Source organism: Vidua macroura, chromosome 10, assembly GCF_024509145.1.
Source record: "Vidua macroura isolate BioBank_ID:100142 chromosome 10, ASM2450914v1, whole genome shotgun sequence".
Lineage (NCBI taxonomy): Eukaryota > Metazoa > Chordata > Aves > Passeriformes > Viduidae > Vidua > Vidua macroura.
Genome location: NC_071580.1, coordinates 9,859,057 through 9,884,887, shown reverse-complemented (window position 1 = coordinate 9,884,887; position 25,831 = coordinate 9,859,057). Strand labels below are relative to the sequence as shown.

Genomic DNA, 25,831 nt, shown 5'->3' with positions numbered 1-25,831 from the left:
GAGATCTCCCGGAGCCTTCTCTTCTCCAGGCTGAAAATCCCCAAATCTTTCAGCCTGTCTTCATAGGAGAGGTGCTCCATGCTTCCAACCACCTCCATGACCACTCTCAGCACCCAGCAGGTCTGCGGCCAGCCCAGGATTCCGTGCCCTACGGCACGACTGCCCTGTCCCCCAGCCCCCTGCACCCTGCCGGCGGCTCTGCTTCCCAGCGCCCCCCGCCACTCCCCGTGGCAGGCCGATGTGCCACTCACTCCTCCCAAGGACACTGTCCCTGGAGAAGCCGCTTCGGGAAGCGGCCGCCAGCCCCCAGCGGGACCCTCGCCCCCGGCATCGCCCCCGCCCGCTGTACCTGCTCCTCCCGGCCGCCAGGAGGCGCGCTGCCAGAGGGGCGCTGCGCCGCTGCCCGGCGCGGCCGGCTGTGCCCTGGGCTGGGCGGAGCTGCTGCGCATGCGCAGGCCCGGCTGGGGGCGGTCTGGAGTGAGGGAGGCGGCCATGAACGCGTTCGGGGCTGCGGCACCGCTCCCAGGCTCCTCGGCCGCGGCGGGGGCCCGGCACGGCGGCGGCGAGAGCGTGGAGAAGATCGACATGTCCCTGGGTGAGGAGCGGGGCTGGGGCGGCCGCTGTAGGCGACAGGGCGGGGGGCTCGGGCTGAACCAAGTGCCGGGGACGGGGAGGGGCGGAACGAACCAACGGGGCTGCGCCGGGCACCGGCGCGGGCGGAACCAACGAGGGCGGGGGGTGGGGAGGGGAAAGGACGGGACCCTCCCACAGCGGGAGCGCAGGAGGGGCGAGGGTGGCGCCGGGGGCTGGGCTCGGGGGCGAGTCCCGGCCGTGCCACCGGGAGCAGCGGGGATCCCGGGTCGCGATCCTTGGCGGGGAAGAGAGCCGGGACCCCTTTGTGTCACTCGGTGGTCTGAGCAGGCCGGAGACCGGGGCGCTGCCTGCTTTTGTCCCAGTGAGGCCCTCAGTACTCTGGCCTTAGGCTGGGTGGCCCTCGGGGAGCGTCCCAGGGCCTCGCCTGGCCCTCGCAACTACAGGGATGGGTGAGGTTTGGTGGTCTCTCAGCTGGCCTGGCCTTCTTATTCTTCTCAGGTTTGGAAGTCGGCAGTGGCAAGTCTCCCGTTTAACCTCTTAGCAGTATAGGACCAGCCACGCCAAGCATGACGTTGCCTCTATCACGTAGTTTGCTGTGACAATCTAGCTCGTTGTCCCCTGCCCTCCTGTTGTGGGGTGTGTGTGTGTTAGGAAGTTGCACGGACTCATTACAAACCTGCAGAGCTGTGTGTCTCCAGCGTGTCCGAGAAAATGACATCCACACTGTAGATACTCCAGTGAGGTATCTCAGAGAAGTTCTGTTCTGGTGCTGTGTACTGAGACCCCTTAACACTCAGGGACAGTTTGGTTTGTTTGTGGACTGCATCTTCCAGTTTACTTTTATTAGGAAAAAAAAATGTAATTGGTTTTGTACACTCCAGTACTCCTTTGTGATACTACCAGAGCATAATAGATTGGTGCTATCAGGAGACTTTCTTCAAAAAGCAGAATCATAGTGTGAACTGAAATTACTAATGGTGGACTTGGTCTCTTTGTGGGCCACTGTAAAATAAGAGGGTATGTACAGTTTTTCCCTCTGTAAATAATTCCGTGGAGTTCTTTGGGCAGTGGAGATAACTTGTGAAATGATGTTTAGAGTTTGTCTGAATGTAGAGTAGTGCTACAGCATTCATAGAAAGCTAAATCTGTTTTTACCTGTTACACACAATCTTTGTTTTCAGGGTTGCTAATAGAGTTATTGATCCTGGCTTGTTGTATTTTCATATATTCTAATGTTTCCTGGCTGAGTTAACCTTTCAGTCAGTCATTGCTACGTGTCCTAGCCGTTAACTAACAGCAGACTGCAAAGGGCTGTTGCAGTGTCATGAGGATGTTGTTTTAAAGTGGTGTTGTGAAGTGGGTGCTTCTTTAGGTGTATGAGAACGTTGTCACCCCAGCTGCTGTCCCCAAGTGAAAGCTCTGTGTCAGGTATAGCCAAAGAGAAGATGCAGTCTCACACCTAGTGTGATATCAAAAAAACCAACATGACCCTAATCTAGGAAGTCTTAACATTGAGATCATGATGTTGAGTAAATTCTCATATAATAATAAAGGTTAAACATGTTTTGGTTGTGTTATGTGCACCTCATGTGCAGCTGAGTTTCCAGTTTGATACTGTTCCCAGATAACTCTGCTGTTCTAGCTGTAATTGTGGTCTCTGATCTCATGTGAGATAGAAGACTGCTTCAGTGTGGCTCCTCTAACAAATGCCTGAAATCCCAAATGTCATTCATTTACCCAAATAAGAGAATAGCTGAAACTTAAGTCCCTTTCTTTAAAAAGTTGTAACCTTGTGTGCAGCAACTTGAAAAAATTTGATTTAAGATGAAGCAGATGAACTGTGAAGCATGAATCCATGTTTGAAGTGGCTTTGGGTATAAAAGGATACTTTGGAATCCTTGTTCCAGGGACAACCCCTTTGGTAAAGAAGATTATGTAGATATCAAACCCTGAGTGATCTGTATCAGTGTTCTTGTCCTAGTAGATTTTTGCAGCCAAGTGAATTCATTTCCTCTTAGCTTTCTTTTGACAGCATGAAAACCATTAGATAATAGTGTTGTGATTTTTGTGGTTTATGTTTTTTATGCTGTTGTCTCTGTTCTACCCTTTATGAGTCCATTTGAGCTCAGCCACAAACACAGTAACCTCATTGCCATCTTTCCTTGACTGAAAAAAGACTGTCCACATATTTGGGGAGGCTCCCTATTGAAACATGACATTTTTTATCAGTTGTACTCTTATGATGAAGATGCAGTAAACACAATTTGACAGTTTCCTTGAAGGTGTTCTTGTGAAGAAGCTGGCAGCCAGATAAAAGCTGCCACACTTCTTGCTTTACTCTTCTCTCCTGAGCTGGCTACCAGGTCAGTGAAGGAAATCAAGCTGGTGCAGCATAACTTGCACTGGACAGACCTGCTGTTTGCTTTTCATCAGCTTGTTTCTTGCACATATTTTTGATCTGATTAATAACTTGTCTGAGATCGTTTCCCTGGACAATAGATAAGGTGATTGCTTTGGATTGTAGGTTCCTGGGGAGAGATGTCTTTCTTGCCTTTTTCCCCATCATTTCAGTCCTGGTGAACATCTGAAGATAACTGATGGCCTGAGTTGTGTCTGTGTGATCTTTCTTAAGTAGCATAGGATGAAAGAACAAAGGCTGGAATTAACATTTTATCTGGTCTCTGCAAAGTCTGGGCATGAGATTGGATTTCCATTTTCTCTAGCAGTGTACAAAAATTAATGGAGTCACCCAAATTAAAATTTAATGCTGGGCTGAATGCCATGATCTTACATATGTCTCACATTTTCTGGATGTATGCAACTGCTTCCCTTCTGCTGGGGCATTGTATTATAAAGTAAGTTCTGTAAGATGTAGCAGGGATTGGATGTTTATAGTGCTAATGTTTATGGAACCTTAACTTACATGTGCTGCCTCTGCAGGATTGACTGGTCTGTCTCCTGTGACTCCAGGCTGTTTGGGGTTTTTATTCAGTATGTCAAATTTTATACAGTATGTCAATTTTTCTTTTTTCTTCTTGTAGATGATATAATCAAGCTGAACAAGAAAGAAGAGAGAAAGCAATATTCTCCCAAAATAAAAAGAGGGCTTCAGCAGAATCGAGCTCAACAGTTCAGTTCACAAGGCTCCAAGTGGGGAATGCAACAGCAGAAAGGTGTGTGTGCCAAACATAACACAGATTCCACATTATCTCTCTTGATCTGAAAGGTAGAATAATGAAATGTGTGGATTGACACGGTCAGTTCACTTGTCTTTCAAATAGTGTCTTTTGATTATAATTCAGGGATATTTTTAATCTATTTATACTTGATTTTGTTTCTGATTCAGTGTGAGAAAGTAATTTATGTGTTTGGCCACCAGGGATGCTTGAGGGACTGTCTTTGACTCAAGGAAGAATTGGCTTGCTTTCTGAGTCTTCAAATTAATATTAATTTTGGAAATTGTAACGATACCTTGCCCCTTCTCAGAGATGGACAGAACAAGTGCTTATGCCAAAGCCTTGTAATGGGCAATGTGGCAGCCTTGCCGGAGCTCAGAGCTTTGTGCAAAAGAAAAGCATATTCATATTTGCTGGGAAGAATTCTCTTTATAGACCTCCCCAAAGTATCTGTTACTACAGATTTGATCCTGGCTCAGGAATATTTAAATGGATAGTGCACAGTGTGAATTGGCTTTTCTTGTTAAGTGCTTGAGATGCAAAGGAAGCATTGTGTCAGCCTTCTTAAACCAGTGTTCTTACAGAAGAATACAAAAAGGGGAAGCCAGTGTTTTAACAGTGGAATATAAAAAGAGGGAAAAGTCATATAGACAGGGAGTGAGGAAAGAAAAAGTGCACAATAACAGCTTTGCTGTAGGTTCCCCTGAGTAACTTATTTTTTTTTTATTTTTGATAAACAGGAGATGTTTTAAAATTATTCCCAGGCTTTAGTTCAGTACATGGATAGCTCCTGCTTGAAGTGCAGACTGGTTTTGCTTGCAATTAGATTTGAAAAGTATCTGTTTTGTACAGAATGATCAAAATGTGGAAGAATACTGTCTGATAAGCAAGCTTACCACCATCAGCTAATTAGGTGTTTCGGTTAATACATGCAATTTCTTGTTTAGTAGCATTCCTGGAAAACAAAGACACATCTGTCTGGTGTACTCACAATGATCCCCATGTTATCTTTGTCTTGCTTAGTGTTTGTTGTAGCAGCAGCTCCTCCTTTGTGTCTTAGGCACAAATGTCTTTAGGGATCAGTGGAATGTTCTGTTACTCAGGGCTCAGAGGAGTTTTGGTTTCTATGCAGGCCTACACAACTGTATTACTTGTATGTCTCTAATATGGTGACAGGGCTGGAGAAAAATTTACATCTCTCAGCTCAAGTGTGAGGATATTTGTGTGGGTGAAGATTAAGTGAGTTTAAGTTCTAGATTATCAAACATATAGGCTCTGTTTATAACTGCAGTTGTCAAGTGTAATTGTTTATCCTCAAAAGACCACAAAAGAAGCAAGTATTAGGATTTAGAGTTTTAGGAGAAACTTGATCTGTACAATTGAAACCCTAAATACTACTGTCGTAGGCAGTTACTTTTCTCTACTGGAACCTTACCAGCTTGCCTGCCTGTGTTCTAGGAAAAAGCAAACAATTTATTTGCAAAATTAACAGATTCATGACATCTTGAAACATTGTGAATAGTTCAACTGCTCCCTCCTATCCCACTGAAAACCAATCTCTTACAATTGTTTTACGCAGAAGGTGTTACTAAATAGTTCTTGTGAGCATTGTAGTTATTAGTAGCTTACCAGTAGATTTATTGCTACTCTGTTGTTATTGAAGTTATTCTGATAAGTAGCAAAACCTCTGCGGACAACTGCAGAAAACACAAATGATCGACAGTGTTCAGTTCCTTCTGGTTTTAGAAGTGGCTGCCAAACTTTCTGGAAAGAAGCAAGAAACTTGAGCTGGGATTCTATTCAGCTTTTGGGGTTAAAAACAGAGAGATGAGCATTGTTCATTTGAATAAAAGTTGTCCTTGGTGATACACAGAATGCAACTGCACAAAGCCCTATGCAGCCTGAGCTAACTTGGATGTTTTAATTTATTTGAGCAGAGGTTTATAGAGTTTGTGAGGTCCTTTTCAGCCTAAGCAACCTCGTTTTTCAGCTTTTCTCTTGGAAAAGAAGAGCATTTGCTAACCAGACTCAAAATGTGTGTACATAGCAGTTCTCCATGGCAAATTGATCTGAGCTGGATTCTGACCAGTGGCTTACCTCATGTCATGGCTCCTGTCTCATGAGAAAGCACAGATTTATTGTCAATGCTGTTAAGTCAGATATGTTAAAACTAAATGTGTCTCTTGCTGGAGAGCTGACTCCTCAGTCTCAAATTTGTTTTACAGTCTGAAGTTCTAGCGGCAAGGGTGCTTGGGCACAACATTGGAGCATGGTCTGTATTGATAGCATGAAGCTAAATGACTCCAGATTGGGTTAATAAAACCCTGGTAACTGGAGATACTACAGACCTCAGACTTACAAGCCTTTTATATTCAAAAGCTGCTTTCAGTCTTCAGTTTGGCTGCACTGCCATACAGACTTCTAATTGAAAACACTTCAAATGTGATACAATTCATGTGCTGTTTAGTGTGTTTTTGTGGGCCAATTGCTATGTTCTTTCCTTCTGAGTCATGTCTTGGGAACTACCGATTTTTTTTTTTTTTTCCTTTTAAATTAAACTAGTAATTTGAAGTTTGGGTAGGAAGCTGAGGGACTCTCTAGCTTGGTTTTATATTGTTCACTCCTTGATGAAGTTCCATTCAATTTCTGTTCTAGAAGACCCTTAAGTTCTCCCTGCAGACATGTCAAATAAGAAATTTTCAGCAGAAATTAATGCAATGAACTACATTAAAATTGCTCTGTATGAGAAGCTGATCATTGCTGTGCTGGGGCTTGGGCCAGACCTGCTAAACAACTGAGTGACCAAATTGTCTTCAAGTGTAGTGGTGGCCTCTGCTCTAAGGCTTGAAGTGTGCAGCCAAGTAACTTGTGTGCTGCCTGCAAGGCATCTTAAAGCATTAATCTTTTCCTTTCAGGAAGAATTGTTGAGCTTTCTCTGCTTGTTGCAGGTTATGGTAAGAATCGTTTGGGGCGCAGAAAGAAGATAGCAGGGAAGAAGCGTTCTTACGGAGTCATAACTGGCCTGGCAGCCAAGAAAGCTGTGGGTTCACACAAAGGAATCAGTCCTCTGAACAGACAGCCACTGAGTGAAAAGGTAATTAATTAATGCAACCCTGGTGATTCATGTCAGAACAGGTTTATAAAAATGAAACATGAGTGGTTCAGAAGAGTGCTACTGAAATATAAAATGGAGACAAATGGAACAAGCTTTTATCAAATTGGGAATGTGTTAGCTGAGTTCTTGTTTGTTTTGAGTGGGCTGGATAAGGACTAGGTGTGAAAATAGTTTCTAACACTTAATTGGGTTGCAAGTCATGAGAGTTGAAGTACAGAAGTATATTCTGTGCGAATATGGAGGGAGTTATTGTATTTTTACAAGGAAAATTGGTTTTCTTACAGACCAATGATTCAGCCAACCTGCAGGTGCTAAGCATGTGCTATTACAAAAATGAAAGCTTTTGTAGAATACTAAACTCCCATCAGTAGGCTCCCTTCTCTGCACTGCTCCAGTGCGTTGTTGCCTGCTTTATCTCATTCAGTATTGTAGAATCTGCTTTGCATTTGGATTTCTGAAGAAGACTAATTTTAAGACATGTGCAGCATGGATTTTTGTCAGTTTAGGGAGATACAATAATGAAAAAATAACTGCTAAGGTATGTTGCTTTTTGTTCTCTCCTGAGGATGTGGAGAATATAGAGTTCATTAAATTGTGGAAAGTGTTTTCAAATTACACTAGATTGTGAAAGGTAGGCAAAGCCAAGTGTATTCTAATCGCAGTTTGTAAATGTAAACTGAAATAAAAATGTTGGTGTGTGTATAGCATACATTATGCTGAATATGTTTATTGTTTTTTAAGAATGCACAGCGGAATTACCCGGTCTTGAAAAGGAAAACGAACCTACAGAGACAATCTGAAATGCAGAGAAAACAAGCTCCTGCCCTCAGGAGGCCTACCCTGCTAAACAGGAGGTAAATTACCAAGCCTGCTTTCTGAACACTACCTGGCAACTACCCTTAGTGAATCTTGTTTGACAGGACTGAGGCTAAGAGAAGACAGTAAGTACAGGCAGTAGCAATATGGTCGAGACCACCTTGTGTGTGAAGTTCTACAAATCTGGAAGCCAAGAATGTGCCAAACATGATCTCGATACAAAGCCAGATGTTTGTTATGATGTGGAGCACTCAGGAAGTACCTCTATTTTTGAGCACCTGGTATTCTGCCTTCAGTTAAATCACAGGCAGCCTATATTTGAGCAACTTGATCTTGTGGAAGGTGTCCCTGCCCATGACAGGGGGGTTGAATCTTGGGGTTCTTTAAGGTGCCTTCCAACCCAAACCATTCTGTGTTTTATGATTCTCTATGGAAATGGCCGCTGTGGATTTTGGTAGCTCAGAAGTGTTAGCCATGGTTTAGTGAACTTTCTAAATACCTTTTTGGAAGCTGGTGCCATCTGCAGCTTCAGGGAAGCCATTGCATGTTTTATTTGTGCTGGAATTAACATGTGTTGTAAACTGCAACCAAAACGGTCTCCATGATAAAAGGTTTCATTCTGTGACTATATAGTGAAAACTGTAAGCCAACTTTCTTTATACATATTGATTTTATTTTTTTTTAATCTAACCAACAATGTTTAAAGTGCTGGAGGATAGTGAGCAAAGTGATTAGCAGAATTAATGACCATATTGTCCTGTGATGTATGAACATTAGGCTTCTATGTACCAACAGTGATTTCTCCATTTATGAGTAATATGTTTCATTCCTAGTGGATGAGGAGCTTATCCCAGCTGAAGCATTCAGCCTTGAAGAGGCACCACTAAAGATGTCCTTATGGATGTTTTGGACTTTTTTTTGACTTCCATAGTAGTGTCTCTAAGGTGTTCCCTGTGGAGCCTTTTATAACTATATTTTTTAATAAATATTACAGGAATAATGTACCATCTACGTTTGTCAGAATTGGAAACAAACTAAATCAGCAGAAAGATACTCGTCAAGCAACTTTCCTGTTTAGAAGGGGCCTGAAGGTAAATACAAATTCTGAAAATAACAAGGCAGTTGGGCCACAGTTTCTAAGCTAACCTGTAAAACTGATATTAATGAATCAACTTCAAATATCAAGTCTGAGTAAAAACTTCAGGTGCACTGGGAAATAGCCACAGGTTCTTCTAGGGAAGTGCACTCATTCTCTTTAGTTACTGTAGTCCATTGAGTCTTGCTTCACATTCCGATGTAATTGAGCAGTTCTGAGGGGCATGAAACTTGTCAGTGTTTGAGGATAGTTGCAAGGTATTATTTTTTCCTTTTAAAAGTTAATGTTAGAAAGCTCTGTCCAGCTTTTAGAAGTTGCCTTCACGTGAATAATAGAGCAGAAAGACATTTTAGAATCTGATTACGATTTGGTTTGCTTTTTTAGTTATTTTGTGGTTGTTTATTTCAATTATTTTAATTACTTAAGGATTTTTTAGTTATTTTTAGTAGGATGGAGAGACTAGAGAGTGCACAGTGAATGAAAAGTGGTGGGTTTGGTTTTTATTTGTGCCCTCATTCTACATCTGCCATCATTGTGACTGTAAGTGGCTATTGTCTTCCAGATGGTTTGCAAAATTACAGACAGGATCAGGAGCTAGACTGATTTTTCTTGCTAGTGTAGTAACATGCTGATGTATCTTAGGCTGACATAGTCCTCCAAAATGTTGTCATTGCTCTACTGGCAGTTTTGTTTAAATTATCTTGTGTTCTTAAAATAATTTCTTTTCAGCGTCTTATGAAATTAATAGGACTCTTATCTTTGAAGTCCCTCTGAAAGTACAACCCTGTTTGTGCAGAGTATACAAACAGCTTTAAACTTCTGTTTTTGACCTTCTGTATTTCCAGCTGCTACAATAGGAATTGAAACAGTATTCAAATCTGGTGTCTGTACTGATCTGTTTTCAGGTGCAGGCCCAAGTGCAGTCAACAGATATTGATAATCAGACAGTAAAGAGAACTCGTCAGTAAGTATCTAATTTGGAAATCTTCAGCTTTGTAACATGTAAGATTCTCATTTTAGCTCAGGCTTCCCAAATATGATAATAGAAGGAGGGTGGATTTCTTTCCCCTCTAGGCACATCAACTAGAGTGACAGTGATCCTCCCCCTATTCTCAGTTATTTCTTAAATTATCTTCTCATTTAACCAGGAGGAGTTGGTTTGCATAAGACATTTGCAGGAATGAGGGGGAAGATGGAAAGAGGATCAGGCTAATCTCTAGTACTCAAGAATACTGCATAGACTAGAAGAAAAATTGAAATGTCAGTGTTATCCTGGGCTCTTGTTGTAATTTTCCTTTTATTTGATATGCATATAAGCCTGTGAAGCAGTTTAGAAATTAAAAAGGCAGAGCCCAATGAGGCCACTCGGCTCTTCCCACATATACTCTTCCCATACCATTCTGTGCCTGCTGAGCTCTTTGCAGGGTGTTTCTTGGGAACACAGAAGGCTGAGGAAAGCAGCAGGTGCCACACAGTGCAATCTGTCACCTCTTGAATTTGCTGTGTGGGACATTTTGGCCCCATCTGTGGCAAGGAAACTGAATGTTTTAAAGAAGTGAACTCTTGGGTTAGTGCTGTAGTTCTGGTGCACCTCGACAGCATGTGATTTAGTGCTCTCCTGAATAGGTGTAGGTAAGGTAAAAGGTACAAGAATCAATAGCCAGGTGTCAACTGCATGTGATCTTTGTACTGGCCAACATTCTGAAAGCTTGCACATTCTTTGCTGGCAAATATTTTGAATGTACCTTTAAAGACCTCCTGACTGAAATCTCTGCACAATTTTTGTAAGTGATTTTTGTATTTTCAAACTAGATGGCGAACTTCTACCACAAGTGGAGGGATTCTGACTGTGTCTATTGACAACCCAGGAGCAATCATAAGCCCAGTGTGAGTTTTCAATTAAGTTCTGAAATGTTTTGAACATAAATGAAATTGCTGCTTTGAACCATTCAGTACGTTCCTTGCAGGTAGTGTTTCAGGTGACCTCAAAGTCAAAGCTTCTTGTGAAGGTTTTTAAGTCTGGCCCCTTTCTGAGTGTTTCGGAGAAGTGTTTGAAAAATATCACAGCTGGAGCTCACATGTCAGCTCCCAGTTAGGAGCCTGATGTAGTGTATAGAGTGGAAGAGTGGTGGACTGGTAGATTTTCACTTTGTCTGTCTCTTCCAAATCAGGCCATGTCATAGCTGTTTTCTGCCTCTGAGTGGATATGAATGAGCACCTACTGGATGAGTAATGGTAACAGTTACTCCCTGATTGATAAAAATACTGCTGGACTTGTGCTTAAAGAGAGCGTTGCTGTATTTGTGTTTGGGAAGTTGGTGGTACTGTTGTTTATAGGTGGTATATTTTAAAAATGCCTTGATTAGCGTTTCCTTGGTAGTATTTTATCAGTAAGGAAAACTGTACAAATTTTTATTTTTTGTATTTATATCATTAATCACAAATTATACATTTGTCAATAGAATTGCAGATAAAAAAATATGATGGTTTCCTGCTGGGACTCTTTGTGTCTTATAACAATAACAAATGGTCCCTTTTTTAGTTCTGCCTGACTTACCTTCTTGAATTTGTGCCGTCCAGCTTTTCAGCCAGTCTGGTCAAATGGTTTGATGAAGAATTCATACCTCTATCAGCATTAAGGCTTTCTTGCATAAAACACATGTTCATCATGTCCTTTGTAACATTCTTCTTTCACAGTTCCCAGAAATTACGATTAACTCGTAGTCCTGTGCCACCGTTTCTGATGAAGAGGGACCAATCTGAAGAGAAGAAGATTCCAAAAGGGGTTCCATTGCAGTTTGATATAAATAGTGTTGGAAAACAGGTAAATGCAATTTTCCTCTCATGACTGTGGAAGTAGTTTCAAGACCAATAAAAGCCTGTGAGGCACTTTGCTCCTAGACTCCCAAGCTCTCAAGTGACAGAATGAGAGAACTAGTGACTACTTGTTTCCACTTCCAGTCTTTCCACTAACTCACTGTGAAACTTGAAGCAAGTAGCTAAACTCACTGTTCCTGTTCTTCTACTTCATGCCTTGCATGCCCATATGATTTAAATGGGATTTAAAACGTTGAATATTTCTAAAAAGCTTCTGGTGTTCTGCTGTGCTTGCATCAGCAAGTGTGAATAATTCCGGGATGAGCTGCTTTCAGCTGTGTGACCTGCCTGGAACCCTGGCAGTCAAATTTATAAGGCAACTTTTGCTGTCCATCTAGGAAAAAAAGTTAAATGTGATCATGTAAAGGCTTGAAAGATGAGCAATTTTTCATAAGTTTCATGAAGACAGGTGATTTGGTGCAGCAGTCCTGCTGTCATTGAAGGGATTCTTATAGAGTGACAGAGATAGAAGCTGTTCTTGTAATCAGCTCCTTAGTGCCAGCTGTAGAAATCTGCATGGAGTCAAGGCATTGATCTGCATTTGTTCCATCCAGGAATAAGAGCTATGTCAGAAATAGTCTACTACTGTAGTGTAAAAATAATCAAACTTCTGGATTAGATTCCAGCTTGCTGTCTTAGCTGAGTAAACTGGAAAGCAACCTGCATTAAAACAGTGAAAATGTTGCATTTGTTGAAGTTGCAGAGAATCTATGTGGGAAAATGTGTACTGGAAGTTCCATTTTTCAGTCTGTCCTCAGTTTAACTTATAATATTTTGAGTAGGCTTTGAGTACTGACATTATATACCATGTGTTCTTAATGGATTCTGAAAATGCAAGGTCTTGATATGCCATCCAGTCTGATTTTTAAATGGTGTGGGAAGTGACAGAAAACCCAAGTGAGGCAACTAAGGAGTCAAGTGATGATACAGACTGAAGAAAAAACTGTTCTGTCTCCATTACTTTGATTAAATTAACCCAACACCTTTAAAGTTTTGGTTAAATTACTTTATTTTTCAGACAGGGATGACGTTGAACGAACGATTTGGGATCCTGAAGGAGCAGAGGACAGCACTGTCTCAGAACAAAGGAAGCCGTTTTGTAACAGTGGGCTAACCTGGCAGATGGACTTGGGCACTGAGCCCACCTACCTAAGTCTTTGAAATAAAAGTGAGCAGAAGAATACAGCATATGTCACAAGAATTCTCCAGACATCTTGCTAAGATGGTGGCAGAGCTATCTCTCTTTATTTGGAATGGTAAAAGACTTAATGCCCTGAGGGAGAAAAAGTGGAGAGAAACTGATCTGATGTAGTGGCACCATCACCTGGTTGGAAAAGATTCTGTTGTCCAGCTGAGTTCTTTGACCCCTCTGTTATGGTAAAGATTGTTTAAGTGTTTAATTACAAACCCCATTTTAGGGTTTTTTAGGGACTGCCTTTGGGCTCTCTTTCAGAGACCAGTTTAGCACAGAGCCTCAGTTTGTGGATACTTTGCTAGCGATGTAGCGGCATTTTTCATGGGAGCATTGGTTCTGTACTTCTTTGTGGTTTTAAAGTTCCATTTTTTTCCTTTCTTGAAAACTGTTTTGCATCCTCACATTCACAAATAAAGCTGTTAGCTGAGACCCAAAATTTGTAACTGGGATGGAGACTATTCTACTCTTATCCTTAAAAGTGGTCCAGATCATATACCATATTGGAAGAATACTGCTGAGGCAGTGTGAGAGTCCTTTATATTCCAAATAGCTCAACTTCATCATTCTCCTCTGTAAATGGAGTTTATCCATCTCCTTTTCTTCTTAAACTTTTGATTTTTACTTCTTTTTTAAAGATTTTTCACAGACTTAATGCAATAACTTCATGTTTTTGAATAATTTGGTAGGAAAAAATATAGCAGTTCACAAGGAAGTCAGCAGTATGGTAGAGTTTCTTACCCTCCCAGATACAGGATTCTCATCCTGCATGCCTTGCCCCAGAGGGTTTTCTCTGACTCTTAAAAATAGCTGGAGGCAAGCAATCTCATGGCACTTGTTTGTTTATACCAAAGAGAGGTAAGATGTGAAGCTGATCCAAAGTGGTCAGACATGTGGAAGTTTTCTGAAACGGAGGAACGTTGCTGGAGGAACGCCCTCACTTTGCCAGCATGAGTAAGGCATTAGGCAGGAACATGTAGCCACCTGCTTTAAGCATAGCTCTGTGCATCAGAATCTGCAGGACAGTAACAACTAGGGCATCCTCAATCTATATTTACATAATCCCTGAAACTGAGGCACCTCTTCAGAATTGCTTCCAGACCAGGCATTGATCTTGGCACTGCTTTTGGCGAGGAGGGTTAGGTACAGTCAGGTACAAGAGTGGCTGGCTTGCTGCATCCAGGAATATTTATGGTGTTTGAAGCAGGTTTAACTCCTTTTCACATTCTTGAAGAATTTATATTTGACAGAGTTGGTTTCCTTGCATTTTTATCTCAAATTCCAAGTTAACTAGCATATACTGGCAACTTCAACCTTAAAGAGCACTTGACAGCAGAAGGGCTTTTTTTTTTGTATAGTTTTGAAGTTAGAGTGCACTCTGATGCTAAATGGGACTTAAACCCTTATTTTTAATGTTGAAAAATATACCTTAGCAGAGGCAAACTAAATGTAATGGTGTTAAGGTTTCTTTCTCAATTACTAGTAGGAATTTTTTTTTAATGAATGCCCCACTGTTAGAATTTGAGTAGGGAAAGAGTAGTCAGTCATCCTGTTTCAGTGTATACGTTTTCCTTGTGCCAGGATGCAACAAAAAATTCTTTTGCATCAGCCTAGATGCAAAACATTGATGCAGTGCATCAAAAGTGCTAGTTTGTATTTAATGAGAAGATGCTTTACACTGTACCTTTTGGTATTTTTTGGAGAAGTTATTACATTTGATCTATACTGAAGCTGTTAATTTTTTTTTAAATAAAAAGTTACAGGTTTCATATTGTCTTGTTCCTGTTATGACCACCTGGGCAATATACTGGTTATGTGAATTTTCTGATAGCCTGCAAGGGGTTCTTACTGATCAAATTCTTATTTAATATTCTGAAGAACACAGCAGAAAGCAACCTAACTTAAAAGAGGGTTCATACTCCTTGCCTAGCTTAATACTCTTGACAAGGGAGCACTTATTGGAATGGCACTGTAGAGGCTCACTTGCATTTGAATGTGTCAGCTACTAATTAATGTTTCAGTAGCACTGCCTAATTCAGTGATTTGTTGTGGTGAGAGTACAGATGAGTTAGCTCAAGCACCGATTGTTGCTGTGACATGTCTGGATAGTGAGAATCGTTGTCATCAACCCCTTGTGCTGCACGAATAGCCCGAGTGGCTGTGTGGGAGTGCTGTGCCAGCAGGAGGCACAAAACACTGGAAATGCTGCAATTAATTGTCAGTGCAGGACAAAATACTGCCTGTAAATATATTTGGTAAGGCGTTAAATATTGTGATTGTCTTGCTACTTGACTGCCTTTGTTCTTCATTATCAGCTCAGGTGTGTTGGCTGCAGCATCAGGTGGGTTCAGTGGAAGCAGCAGGGCAAGATGGCATTTATTAGGATGTAGCAAAGGGTGTGGCCTTCTAATGTAATTAATCATAAAGTTAAAAAACGTGAAGCTGTTGTTACATTTCCCACTTAGCGGAGATCTGTGCGCTCTGACCTTACTTTGCTGCTGGAACGGGCTCGACACCCAGCACCTGTGAGCGATGCTCACCCAGAATCCAACCTGTGACAGCCCACGTTGGCGGGAAAACTATAATTTTTATCAGTTCCAGCAGGTGTCCAGGCGTGTCCGAGGCGGCGAGCCCCTTGCACGCCGGCTGACCCGAGGAGAGGCTGGCCCGGCCCGGCTCGGACGGACGCGGTGCCCGCGCGGTCCCGGGGCCGCCGGGCGGCGGCCGCGCATGCGCCCCAGCCGCCCGCTCTGGCATGCGCTGTCCGGCCGGGCTGTGGCGGGGAAATGGCGGCGCCGGAGGGCGGCTCTGCTGCGATGCCCGCGGCTTGTCCCGCTCCGCCTGGTCCCTCGGCTCCCGGCTCCTGGAGCCGCTCCTTGGACCGAGCCCTGGAAGAAGCGGCGGTCAGCGGGACCCTCAGTTTGAGCGGCAGGAAGCTCCGGGACTATCCGCGGGCCAGCGCCGCCAACCACGATCTCAGCGACACCACCCAGGCTGGTGAGAGACAGGGCGTGAGGGGGGCGAGGCAGCGGGGAACGGGAGCGGGTGGCTCTCGGAGGGTCTGGGCGTCCTGGCTGCCCTACCAGCCCCTCGCTCAGCACTGGGTCTGAGGTGACCAATTTGCTGTCTCTTCGTTAAATTGAAGCTGGTTTCGCCTACTCCCTTCGCTCTCCGCCCTTCCTCTCCTCGGCTGAGGCAGGATGGAGGAGCTGTGGCACGGTTCTTCCTTTGCCCGTCTGATGAGATCTCTTCCATTTGTAGGGTTTTTTTTCTTTATCATCTCTACTGTAAAGTGTTTCCCTTACGGGGAACTGTTTGAAAGAGCATTGTGAGGTTTTTCTCAGTATTGCTGCTCGCTGCTGTGGTTTTAGCCAGTCTTGTTCTTGCTCTGATACATCTATATGTGAATGTGTATATATACACATACGTGTGCACCCTCACAATCTCTCATCTTGTCCTGCTGACACGGGAAACCAGCTTTCCAATAAGGGCTGTCAGGTGTGTGTATGCTAAAGAAACTATTTTTTATAAGCTCTATAAGCTCTTACGCTTCTATTATTGTAATTTCAAACAGCCATAAGAAGATATGAAAGATACTGTGAATATAATCACAGCCTTTTCTTTTTTTCTCCTGTATAACATGGAGTTAAGGATATTAAAGATTGGTAATTACTTTACAAGGTACAGTAAGCATTAGGGCTTTTATCCTCTCTATTAAATATATTCATAAGAGTAGACTAAAAAATGTATACTTTGACTGTAAGTACCTTGATCACAAGTGAAAACACATCTGTGTTTGCATATTACTGTATTAAGTAGAGAGGTGAGACTTGGGAAATGAGAGTTTGTGCAAGATGTAGAAATCTTCTTAATACATGCTGTAGATCAGATTTAGTTTATTTTGGTTGTGCAGTTGTATAAGTGAAATCAAAGTAACTTTAAAAGGTGTCAGCATGCCATCTGTTTGAAGCTTTGAAATCTAGACTTTTTAATATTGAGTTGTAGCTTTTTTCAAGTTACTGTGTTTGTTTTTAAGTGTGCTGGTTACACTGTTGTTAAGTAATTCAAAATGGAACCTACTTTAAAATTGCCTTGACTTCATACTCTGTCCTGTCACATCCTACTTATGCAAACATCTCTCACTAACAAACACTCCTGAAAACTCAAGCAAACCTTGAGACAACACTGGTTTGCTTGTCTTGAACACATCTATGCATAGAAAATACTTCTTGTTGGGATGTAAATTTTTGGGGTGTTTTTTGTTTCTTTTGTACAAGTGCAGTTGCACAATGCATGTGAAGTGGATTAATCTGTAAGCAAACACAGCATACACATTTGTGAAGGGTTTGGGCTTTTTGTTTATAACACTATTCATTTACTGTACTCTTAAACAATTTGTGGGAATTCTTGTTTCCACCAAGGTTCCCATCTATTGTGATGAATATTTGCATTGTAGTTGTTCAAGAAGCATTAAATGCTAATAAGCAGCAGTGCATGCCATATACTTTTGTGCATTTATCATCACAATGAACCTTAGAAAAAAGCTAGAACTGTTCTTAAGTTGTAAAAAGCAAAGCTTATTGAGTTTGTGTGGGGACACACATTATGTTTAAATTCTCTGTTTTGAAGGCTGCTGTGAATAACTTCATCTTGTGCTTTTTTTTTTTTTTTTTTTTTAGTGTGATCTGTTGACTTTTTTGGTTTTGTTTTGAATAATGCTAGGCACAGTTTTGTTCATGGGAGACTTACAATTCTTTTGTACAGGACTAGCCAGAAATAATATGATACAATGTATTTGTGTGTTAGGTGTTATAAACACTTAAACACTTTAAACAACACCCCACACTGTAGACTCCCAAGAGCCTTCCTACATGCTGTGCCACAGACTCCAAGCACATGAGATGCTGCATGTCTGTTTTTCATAAAAATGACTGGAATTGTTCCCAAATTACAAATTCAGTTGCAAAACTGAAGATGAAACAACGATGTGCAAACCTTCCTCCTCATGTGCCTGAATAGACACCTCTCTGGTGTGAATCATATACTGATACAGCTCATTCCCATTCTTGTAGCAGTAAAAGTAACTGCATGTCAGTGTAACCACATGGATGCTTACGAGGTGGGAATGAATCACATCCCTCATTAACTGACTACCCTGCCAGGAAAGCAGGATCTCACACTGCCCCAAGCCCTGACAGAGCCCCTGGCCTTGCCTGGAAACTGCTCTGAACACAGGTGAACCAGCAAAGCGGGTCAGCAGGAACAGGGTGTAAGAGATCAGAGGTTTGATCAAGTTTGGTTGGGTGCTCTATGTGGATTTTGAGGTTGATGGTAGGTTATGTCAGCAATAAGGTGCATTTCCAGATGTTAAATCAATGGGAAGATCACATTTGGACCTTGTATGGGTTCAGATTTGACAAATACTAACCCTGGTGCTCAAGCTGTAATAGCTTCTAGGTACCATTCTTAACCACTCCCTAAACTGTCACCAGAGCAGCAAAACCAGGTCAGGTTTGCTGCACTTTATTTTTGAACTTAACACAGTAATTCTTTTAGGTGGAAAAATTAAGTTCCTCATTAATCATTTACTTAAGTCCATAAACTTTTCATTGGAAAGTGGATTCTCTAGTCATGTCAGAGCCTTGGCTGCTTCTGGGCACTGCTGTCTTCCAGATGATAAAAACACACATGTGACTTTTTAAACCAATGCTCAAGGTTACTCTCAAAACTGAGTGTATAACTTCAGCAGGCAGTAAAGCAGCAGTGAGTTTCTAGTTGTTTTGTACTTCACCTGGAATTAAGATCGCCTATAAAATCAAATTGAAGATGGGATAGTCTGGAAAGCTTTGGCATGGATTAGCAGGAAGATAACTCCCTACAGTGTGTGATGCAGTCACCCATCTCATGTTCTCATATGTGAGGGATATGCAAGAAATGCAGTGTAGTAATGACTAATAACTTGGATACTAAAAGAGTATCTCGTTCCTTTATATTACTCCCTTACAGCTTAATTGGACTGTCAGGAAGTGAGCAGGTTTACAAAGCTCATTGATGATGAAGAATGAGCAAGCTTCTTCATTATTAAATGAAGGATATACTTTCATACTTTTTTCTTTTCATTTTCTTTCATACTTTCATTTAATATTCATTATCTCTCCCCATTTTATCTGAGTTACAACCCATTTGTTCATTCCACTCATGTTCTTGACCACAGAATAGGAAAAAGAAGGGCTATAAACCACCTGAGTTAAATGTGAAAGGAAGCACAGTTGCATTTTGCCAGTATTAATGTAGATTCTGATGTCATTATTTGACAGCTTTCCCAGTGGCCTAAAACATACATTGAGCAGAAAAGTTATTTGTCAAACCCTCCATGACAGCTGTAATTACTTAAACCATTCACTGTCTCCATTTTTAAAGGAGAAGATGGGAATATGTGGGTTTATGCAATAAAAGAAATGTCTGTTTTATGGAAATTGAGTAAGACAATTACATGCAGCTCACTATGTCTTGTTTCTGGAATATATTAGTAGTAAAAAAGGACAGAAGGACTCTGAACAGGAAGAATAAAATGGTCTGCTGTGCCTTTTCAATGGCTTTGCCAATAAGGCATCTCTAGTTTTATTCTTACTAGCTCTCTGTAGAAGTGGTAAAATCTGACCATAGTGTCAGTACATTTTCTATGTGCCAAGTGCTTACAAGCATCTAGAAGGACTGCAGTGAGTATGTGAGTGTTCGGCACTAAAGGGTCTCACTGGTGTTCTTCATTCCTGCTAGAAGTTCAGTTGATACTGCCTAATGAAATGTAAAATGGCTTGAGAAGCACAGCATGGCTCAGATAGCAGTGGCCCTGCCACCCAAACATTTGTTCTTAAAGCCATAACAGCACAGTCAAAACTAGCCTAAAATTTTTTTTTTTTTTTAATCTCTTTAGGTTACTCTATTTTGAATGTAAACTTATTATGATCTTTAAGGTAACTTGGAAGGAATTGGGATTATTGTTTGTTCAAATCTCAGACTATTTGTCAGCAGAGTTTACAGTTTTAATACTTAGATCATCTAAAGTTTCAATATTAAAACCCAAAACCTAGTATGTCAATAGGGTCATCCAGATTCTTGTGATTGCATTTGTATCACTCTCTCTACCCTTACCAAAACCCAAAGAGAAATGCCCTGTCCAGAGGTTCTAGTAGCTGTAGGAGTGGGAAGGAGAGAGGATCACAACCCTTCCCCTGACTTTGGACAGTAATCCAGCTTGTTCCATTCAGCTGCATTTTTTTTTAGCTCCTACTTGTGTCACTCCTTGTTTAATTTGATTATTGCTCCCTTTTACTTTTGTTCTTGTTGTGTTTCTGTTACTGGGAAGTCTTGATCTCGTGTGGTCTGTGTATAAATACTGGCAATTCTTGGCTAATGGAGTTGTCTGTGAGTGGTGCTTTGGTAAATTGCTAAATTAAGGTCACTTCTCTGGCTTTGTTTTTTTGTTACCCTGAAAACATAGAGAGCAGTAGATTGTGGTAGTTTATAGTTCATTTTTGTTGGATGTGCTGGGTTTGGATGGAGACCTGAGGACTGCAGTAATACTCAACTGTTCTTTGCACACAGGAAGTCTTTTTGCCTCACGTTTTATGGCAACTGGGAAAATGCAATCTGAGCTTGTAGTTTCTAATCCTTGTGGCAATAAAAGCAATATGTGACATTCAGAATGCCTTTGTTTAGTGAGTTTATCTTTGAAAACAAACAATAAAGCCCTACCATCAAATTTTACTACCAGGGAGCTCTTGTAAGTGGTGTTCAGTGCTATTGCATGTGTTCCTAGATACTTCCCTAGTCTTCCCCTTCCTCGACTCCATCATCATCAGATTTTTTTTTAATACTGTCCTATCTGCATATGCCCTTGTAGTTATATTTTTGGAGATAACTGTAACTACATAAAAAGTAAAGAGGGTAGGATTCTTAATTGAATATATTGAGCCCTGCAGTCACATGAAGGACAAATTAGAATTTAGGGAAAAAAGGAAATGGCTGCGTTTCTTTCATGATGTTTCCATCCGTGTTCTCCTCTGGTTGTACCTGTGCTTGGAGTTAGAAAATTTATCCTGGCTAAAAACTCCCTGAAGACTGTCATAAATACATAGCCTAATGTGATCCAAGTTCTATGTTGATGCCGAAAGGGGAAGTTCTGTCTTCATCTCCTGCTGCACAGTCAACACCAGCAATTTTAGTGCCTTCCAGCAAGCTGTTTTGTACTCACCTGGCTGAAAATCCAGCCAGTAACTACGTGTATCAAATCCTTGGACAGCTCACTAGGTCTTCACATGCATGTGAATGCCAGCAAATGGGAATGATGGAAGCACTGTGTGGATGGTGGGAGTGAGAGGATTTGTTTTGGCAGATGTGTAAGCTTAAATTGACTTGCACCAGTTGTGAAATCACACCTCGACTCTGTTTTGTAACCCTTTACCACTAACCTGCTGTAAATTTGCTAATCATTTTCTGTCAAACAATCTGCTGGCCTTTGACTCAATGAGCATAAGAATTTTTTATTCTACAATATGGCTTACAGAGTTGAATTTCATTCAGTGAAACTTTACTACTGATAGGTTTGGCTCTCGTGCATCCATTTGGCAAAATACATTATTTTCTATAAGTAGTTTTAAACTGATGGTTCAGGTTTAGAATGCAGTAGATGTAATTGGTTTGTTCAGCAGAAGAACCAGCAGTAAAGAATTAGTTACAACAAACACTGCAAATTATGTAGCATGTGTTAAAAATAAAATTACATGGTAGCTAACAAAAAGGCTATAACTCAATTCAAGGGTTCTTCTCTCTGTAATAACTAATCAGGCTTGGATCTCATGGTTTCTGGTGTTGGCCAAACAGCTTGAATGGATTGCAGTTGTGTATTCATCTGAAGGCTTGGGCTGTGCAGGATGCTTTCTTCTTCAGCTGCTGTGGCCCCTTCTCCTATGTGGAGGGGTGGAAATCCATTCATGTTAGAAATGTCTTGTGGTTTGATTTATCAGTGTATTAGAGTTAAAAGTATTGCCTTAATTCTCTGAATTACAGATACTTGGAGAAGATGCAAAGGTACAACATTGTGGTCTTTTCTTTATAGGACCGTTGTGTGTTGCATCCTGGGATGGGAGAAAGAGTACGCCGCAGTTGTGCTTCTGTATATGTGCAGGAAGAGGGTTTAATGTTTCAGCTTGAAGTCCCTAAAACTGTCCCAACAGTCCTTGACTTCAACCTCACCATTCTGCACTACAAACTGCTGCTTCCACTGGCAGCCCACGTGTCTTTCTGGAGTGAGGAGTCTTTGTTCTCTTCTAGATGATAATGTTACTGATTTGAAAGTTAAAGTATTTACACTCAGCTTTCGCCCAATGAGCTTCAGGCACTCCAAAACAAGAATATACTGAAACCCCCCAACTTGCTATGCAGCCCAGGTGTTGGCTGCTGGAACATATGGTTTGTAACCATAATGTGCTCTGTGCAGAGGGCAGGAGGATTAGGGAGCATCTATTCAGCTCCACCCACCCCCACATTGTTCAGTGACCCATGTGAATTTTAGTCTCTTTATTCAGCTTATTGTTGAAACTTAGCTTTGAATACAGAAACATGTTATTGTTGCCTTGGGCTTTTGGGTAGTGCTCCAGACCATTGAAAAGTTTTCAAACACTATTTTTCATGTAATCTCTGTGCAGTGAAGCATGGTAATGTTACTGCTTCTTATATGTATGAAGCTTGGAATGGTACAGAGTTTGAAAGCATCTGTTGATTTGGGGTATCAAAATTTAAAATACTTTTAAATGCCTGCATTTACAGGCATTATTTTTAAATGTAGCTCTTAGTAACTTCAGATACCTTGGTGACTCCTTAGAAATACTGGGAATCAAGCCCAACAACTAGAAAAAATGTGATTAATTACTGTATTTTTGAAAGATTAGTTTAGAAAATTTGCTTAGTATTATGAAAGAAATATATGGCACTGACACTATGCAATCTATTTTTCCAAAGCAGTGTTCACTAGTTTCAGTTTAACCATCCTTTTTTCTTTGTGTAATTCCCTGGGTTTTTCCCCTAATGGTTTTTCAACAACACTCTCTTCTATAAGACTTTAACTATGATCAGTCCTGATTCTTACAGTAATTTCATCTTGTCTGAAAAAGTCTATTTGAACAGAAAAATTTTGAAGAAGAATGAGAAGTGATATGTGGTTTTTAATTAAAGACATGTGGACAGTAGATATGCACAGGAAACGAGCAATTAAAGTTCTGTGGGCATCTGATGATAGACTTTATCATCCTTGTGCTTGATTTAGCAGAGTTATCCAAGTTTTTAACTGAGTTTTCTCTTTACAAAATATCAGTGTGTTTTCCAGGTTGCTTTCCTGATGCTGAATGCTAAATTCAGGCTGAGTTTTAGTTAGAGATGCAGTCTGAATTTTTTAGAATGGTTAAGTGGAATAAAGCTGGCATCTGTGTGATTCCTCAGGACAGTTCAAACCTTTACGTGTCTCTTAGGTGAGCCAGCAAGGTAGCAGGAGGTTGTAATTTCCTGGAGCCTGTTTGTAGGGTGGGATGCTGTACTTCCAAGTTGTACAGGTGTTTGAGGGCAGAGGTGATGGTTGGAGCAGATCTTAGGTGCTGTGTTTGGGTGTTCTGGAGGTGATTATGCTCTACCAGGTGATTATGTCCTACACAGGTTCCTCCCTGTGTTCATGTCACGTGTCTTGTTCCCAGCAATGTTTGTTATCTCAGTTCTGTCCCTTCTGCCCATGTGTTTTTTTCATCTCTTTTATCCCATCTTCCATGCCTTAACACTTTCTTCTTCTCTAGTTAATCTTGCCTGGTCTCAAAAGCCTCTCTCATCACCAACTTCAGTCTTCTCATCCAAGTTGTTAGCATGATAAAAAGAGGAATAACTGATATCTTAACATTTGGTAGGCAATACCTTTTAAATCAAATCAGAAAATTAATTGTAGGATGCTGATGAGGCAAGTAATAATTTGAACATACTTAACTCATGATTACTATTATTTATGGTCGCATATATTACCCTTTAGTTCAGTCTTAGACTAAGGCTTCTACTGGTCAGTCATGCTGTTCTCAGGGATTGAGAGTCACTGAGCACAATAATAGCAGGACAATTAGGAGCTTGTCATTACACTCGTCCCAAGCTCATCTGTGGAATAAATGTTTTTGTAGAGGGCCATGACTGAATGTGGTTGTGAGCCATAAAATATCTGCTATTTCCTTTCATTCTGCTGGCTTGCAAAGGACTGGGGAGGTTTGTGCTTAGCAAGGTAAAAACATTATCTTTGGAACCCATCTATGCTAAAACAGCAGGTCATCCATTGGAGCTGTAAACTTACAGCAAATATTCAGATGTTAAATATTTAATGGCTCTGTTCTGCTGGGTGCAAATTTTGTCACATCATTCAGGGATGGCTGTGTGTCAGATTGTTATAATTACCATTAAAAGTTAGTGTGGAAATCCCAGGAGCTTCACTGTTGGTAACAGTCATCAAACCTTCACTGGTGATAAGCTCAGAGCTAGCATTGTGCTCTGAGCATGGTGAAGGAAATCACACGCACACATTTCTAGTGCTCGTCATTTGGCTGTGAATTATGCAACTGAGTAATACAGATGTGGTATTTTAAACATCTGTCATCTCTGCTTTCACAAATATGGTAAAATGAGAAATGCATCTTTTAGGTTCTTTTATCAACATTATTGCACTGCAGTTTCTGTTCACAGCCCCTGTATTGCCCTGTAGTGGTTAAGAAATAAGTCTGTGGAAATTCCATTTGAAAAACATGTTATCAGTTTGAAACCAGACTGCTTAAGTAGCTTTCCACATACAAATAAAATTAAATACTATTCAGTTCATATTTCTTTCACTTAAAACACATTTTTCCTCTTTGGATGCACAAAACAAAAGGCAAAAATACAGATTTTCATTAATAATGCTGTTGTTGTCCCAGTGCTGCCAGATTTGCAGTATATAAATGGAAGAAAAACTTAAGTTTTAATAATTACTGTAATTGTTTCTAAATAGATTTTCAGACAGAAATGTGATTTTTTTTTAAACTAACTTCACCTGTATTCTTGCCATATGATGCAGTTCTTTTCAATTCTTAACCATGCTGAAAATGTTATAAATAGAAATACAAGAGGTTTTAGCTTACATTGCAAGCTGTGTGAGCGATTCTGGGATAACTTAAATGAGGTGTTGTTCTTTCTGTTTTGGGGAAAGGGTTTCCTCTTCTAATGAATGTCTACAGCACATGTCCCTGGGGCTTTCTCAGTATAGGAAGGAGAAATGTGTCGGGTACCTGACAATTGTTAGGGATAACAAAAGCAAACAAACACAAAGACCTGAGTAGAACCCTGAGATTTTCTGTTCTGTCTGTGGGCTGCCTGCCACTTCACCCTTGGAGAAGCACTTTGTACTTTTGTTTCCCTCAGCTGGAGGTGTTTCAATCTGCTGAACACTGGTGTCTGTTTTTTAATCATTCTGGAAGAAAGTGTGTGCATACTTACATTATTCTTTTTAGATTTGCCTGTTCTATTTCTATTCTGGTTTGGACCATAAAGAAATCCTGCTATCACTGCATTTCCCAACTCTTTGTATCTTGTTTTCTCTATTTAGTGTGGCACATTCTGCTTCCTTCCTGTGTGCACCACGACATCCTTATGTCAGAGGCATTTAAAGAAGAACTCGTTTGGTGTGTTGTTTTACTTCTCAGGCAAAAGCATGTCATTTTAAAGCTGGAAAGCATAGTTTGTTCTCCATGAAGAGAGGAGGAAAAAAAGAAATTACAAGACATCCATCTTACGTGGGGGATGTTTTTTAATCTAATTTCAAGCTTTATATGGCATTTAAGTGAATTCATTGAAACAGGTTTTTCATATGCCTTTGTATTTTATTTCCATGCCAGATGATTTGAAGCTCTGTG

General features: G+C 41.0%; 2 protein-coding genes across 10 annotated transcripts in view; both read left to right on the top strand.

Moving 5' to 3' along the window:
* Positions 1-432: 432 nt before the first annotated feature.
* FYTTD1 (forty-two-three domain containing 1) lies at positions 433-14,635 on the top strand. 2 transcript variants are annotated; one of them, XM_053986402.1, is made up of 9 exons: positions 433-595; positions 3,636-3,767; positions 6,719-6,864; positions 7,627-7,739; positions 8,696-8,792; positions 9,703-9,761; positions 10,610-10,684; positions 11,495-11,621; positions 12,693-14,635. In XM_053986402.1, exons 1-9 carry the CDS (start codon positions 448-450, stop codon positions 12,786-12,788), a joined length of 993 nt encoding a protein of 330 aa, XP_053842377.1. In that variant the 5' UTR covers positions 433-447; the 3' UTR covers positions 12,789-14,635. The 2 variants fall into 2 exon arrangements, with proteins under 2 accessions (XP_053842377.1, XP_053842378.1); XM_053986403.1 differs by lacking the exon at positions 433-595 and adding an exon at positions 963-1,043.
* Positions 14,636-15,652: 1,017 nt separating this feature from the next.
* The window catches only part of LRCH3 (leucine rich repeats and calponin homology domain containing 3), a 61,455-nt gene continuing 51,276 nt past the window's right edge, over positions 15,653-25,831 (top strand). For 6 of the 8 annotated variants that reach the window (XM_053986125.1, XM_053986126.1, XM_053986128.1 and 3 more), the window contains exon 1: positions 15,653-15,863. In XM_053986125.1, the coding sequence (XP_053842100.1) occupies positions 15,653-15,863 (211 nt within the window). The remainder of the gene's footprint in view (positions 15,864-25,831) is intronic. The other 2 variants (XM_053986129.1, XM_053986127.1) reach the window with 1 other exon arrangement.

What these genes read in the sequence shown, in the direction of transcription:
- FYTTD1 (XM_053986402.1), top strand. Translation starts at nt 448, where the DNA reads ATGCGCAGGCCCGGCTGGGGGCGGTCTGGAGTGAGGGAGGCGGCCATG. An exon ending in ACAGTAAAGAGAACTCGTCA is followed by an intron (nt 9,762 to 10,609) that starts GTAAGTATCTAA and finishes TTTTCAAACTAG; the next exon opens with ATGGCGAACTTCTACCACAA. An exon ending in TAAATAGTGTTGGAAAACAG is followed by an intron (nt 11,622 to 12,692) that starts GTAAATGCAATT and finishes TTTATTTTTCAG; the next exon opens with ACAGGGATGACGTTGAACGA.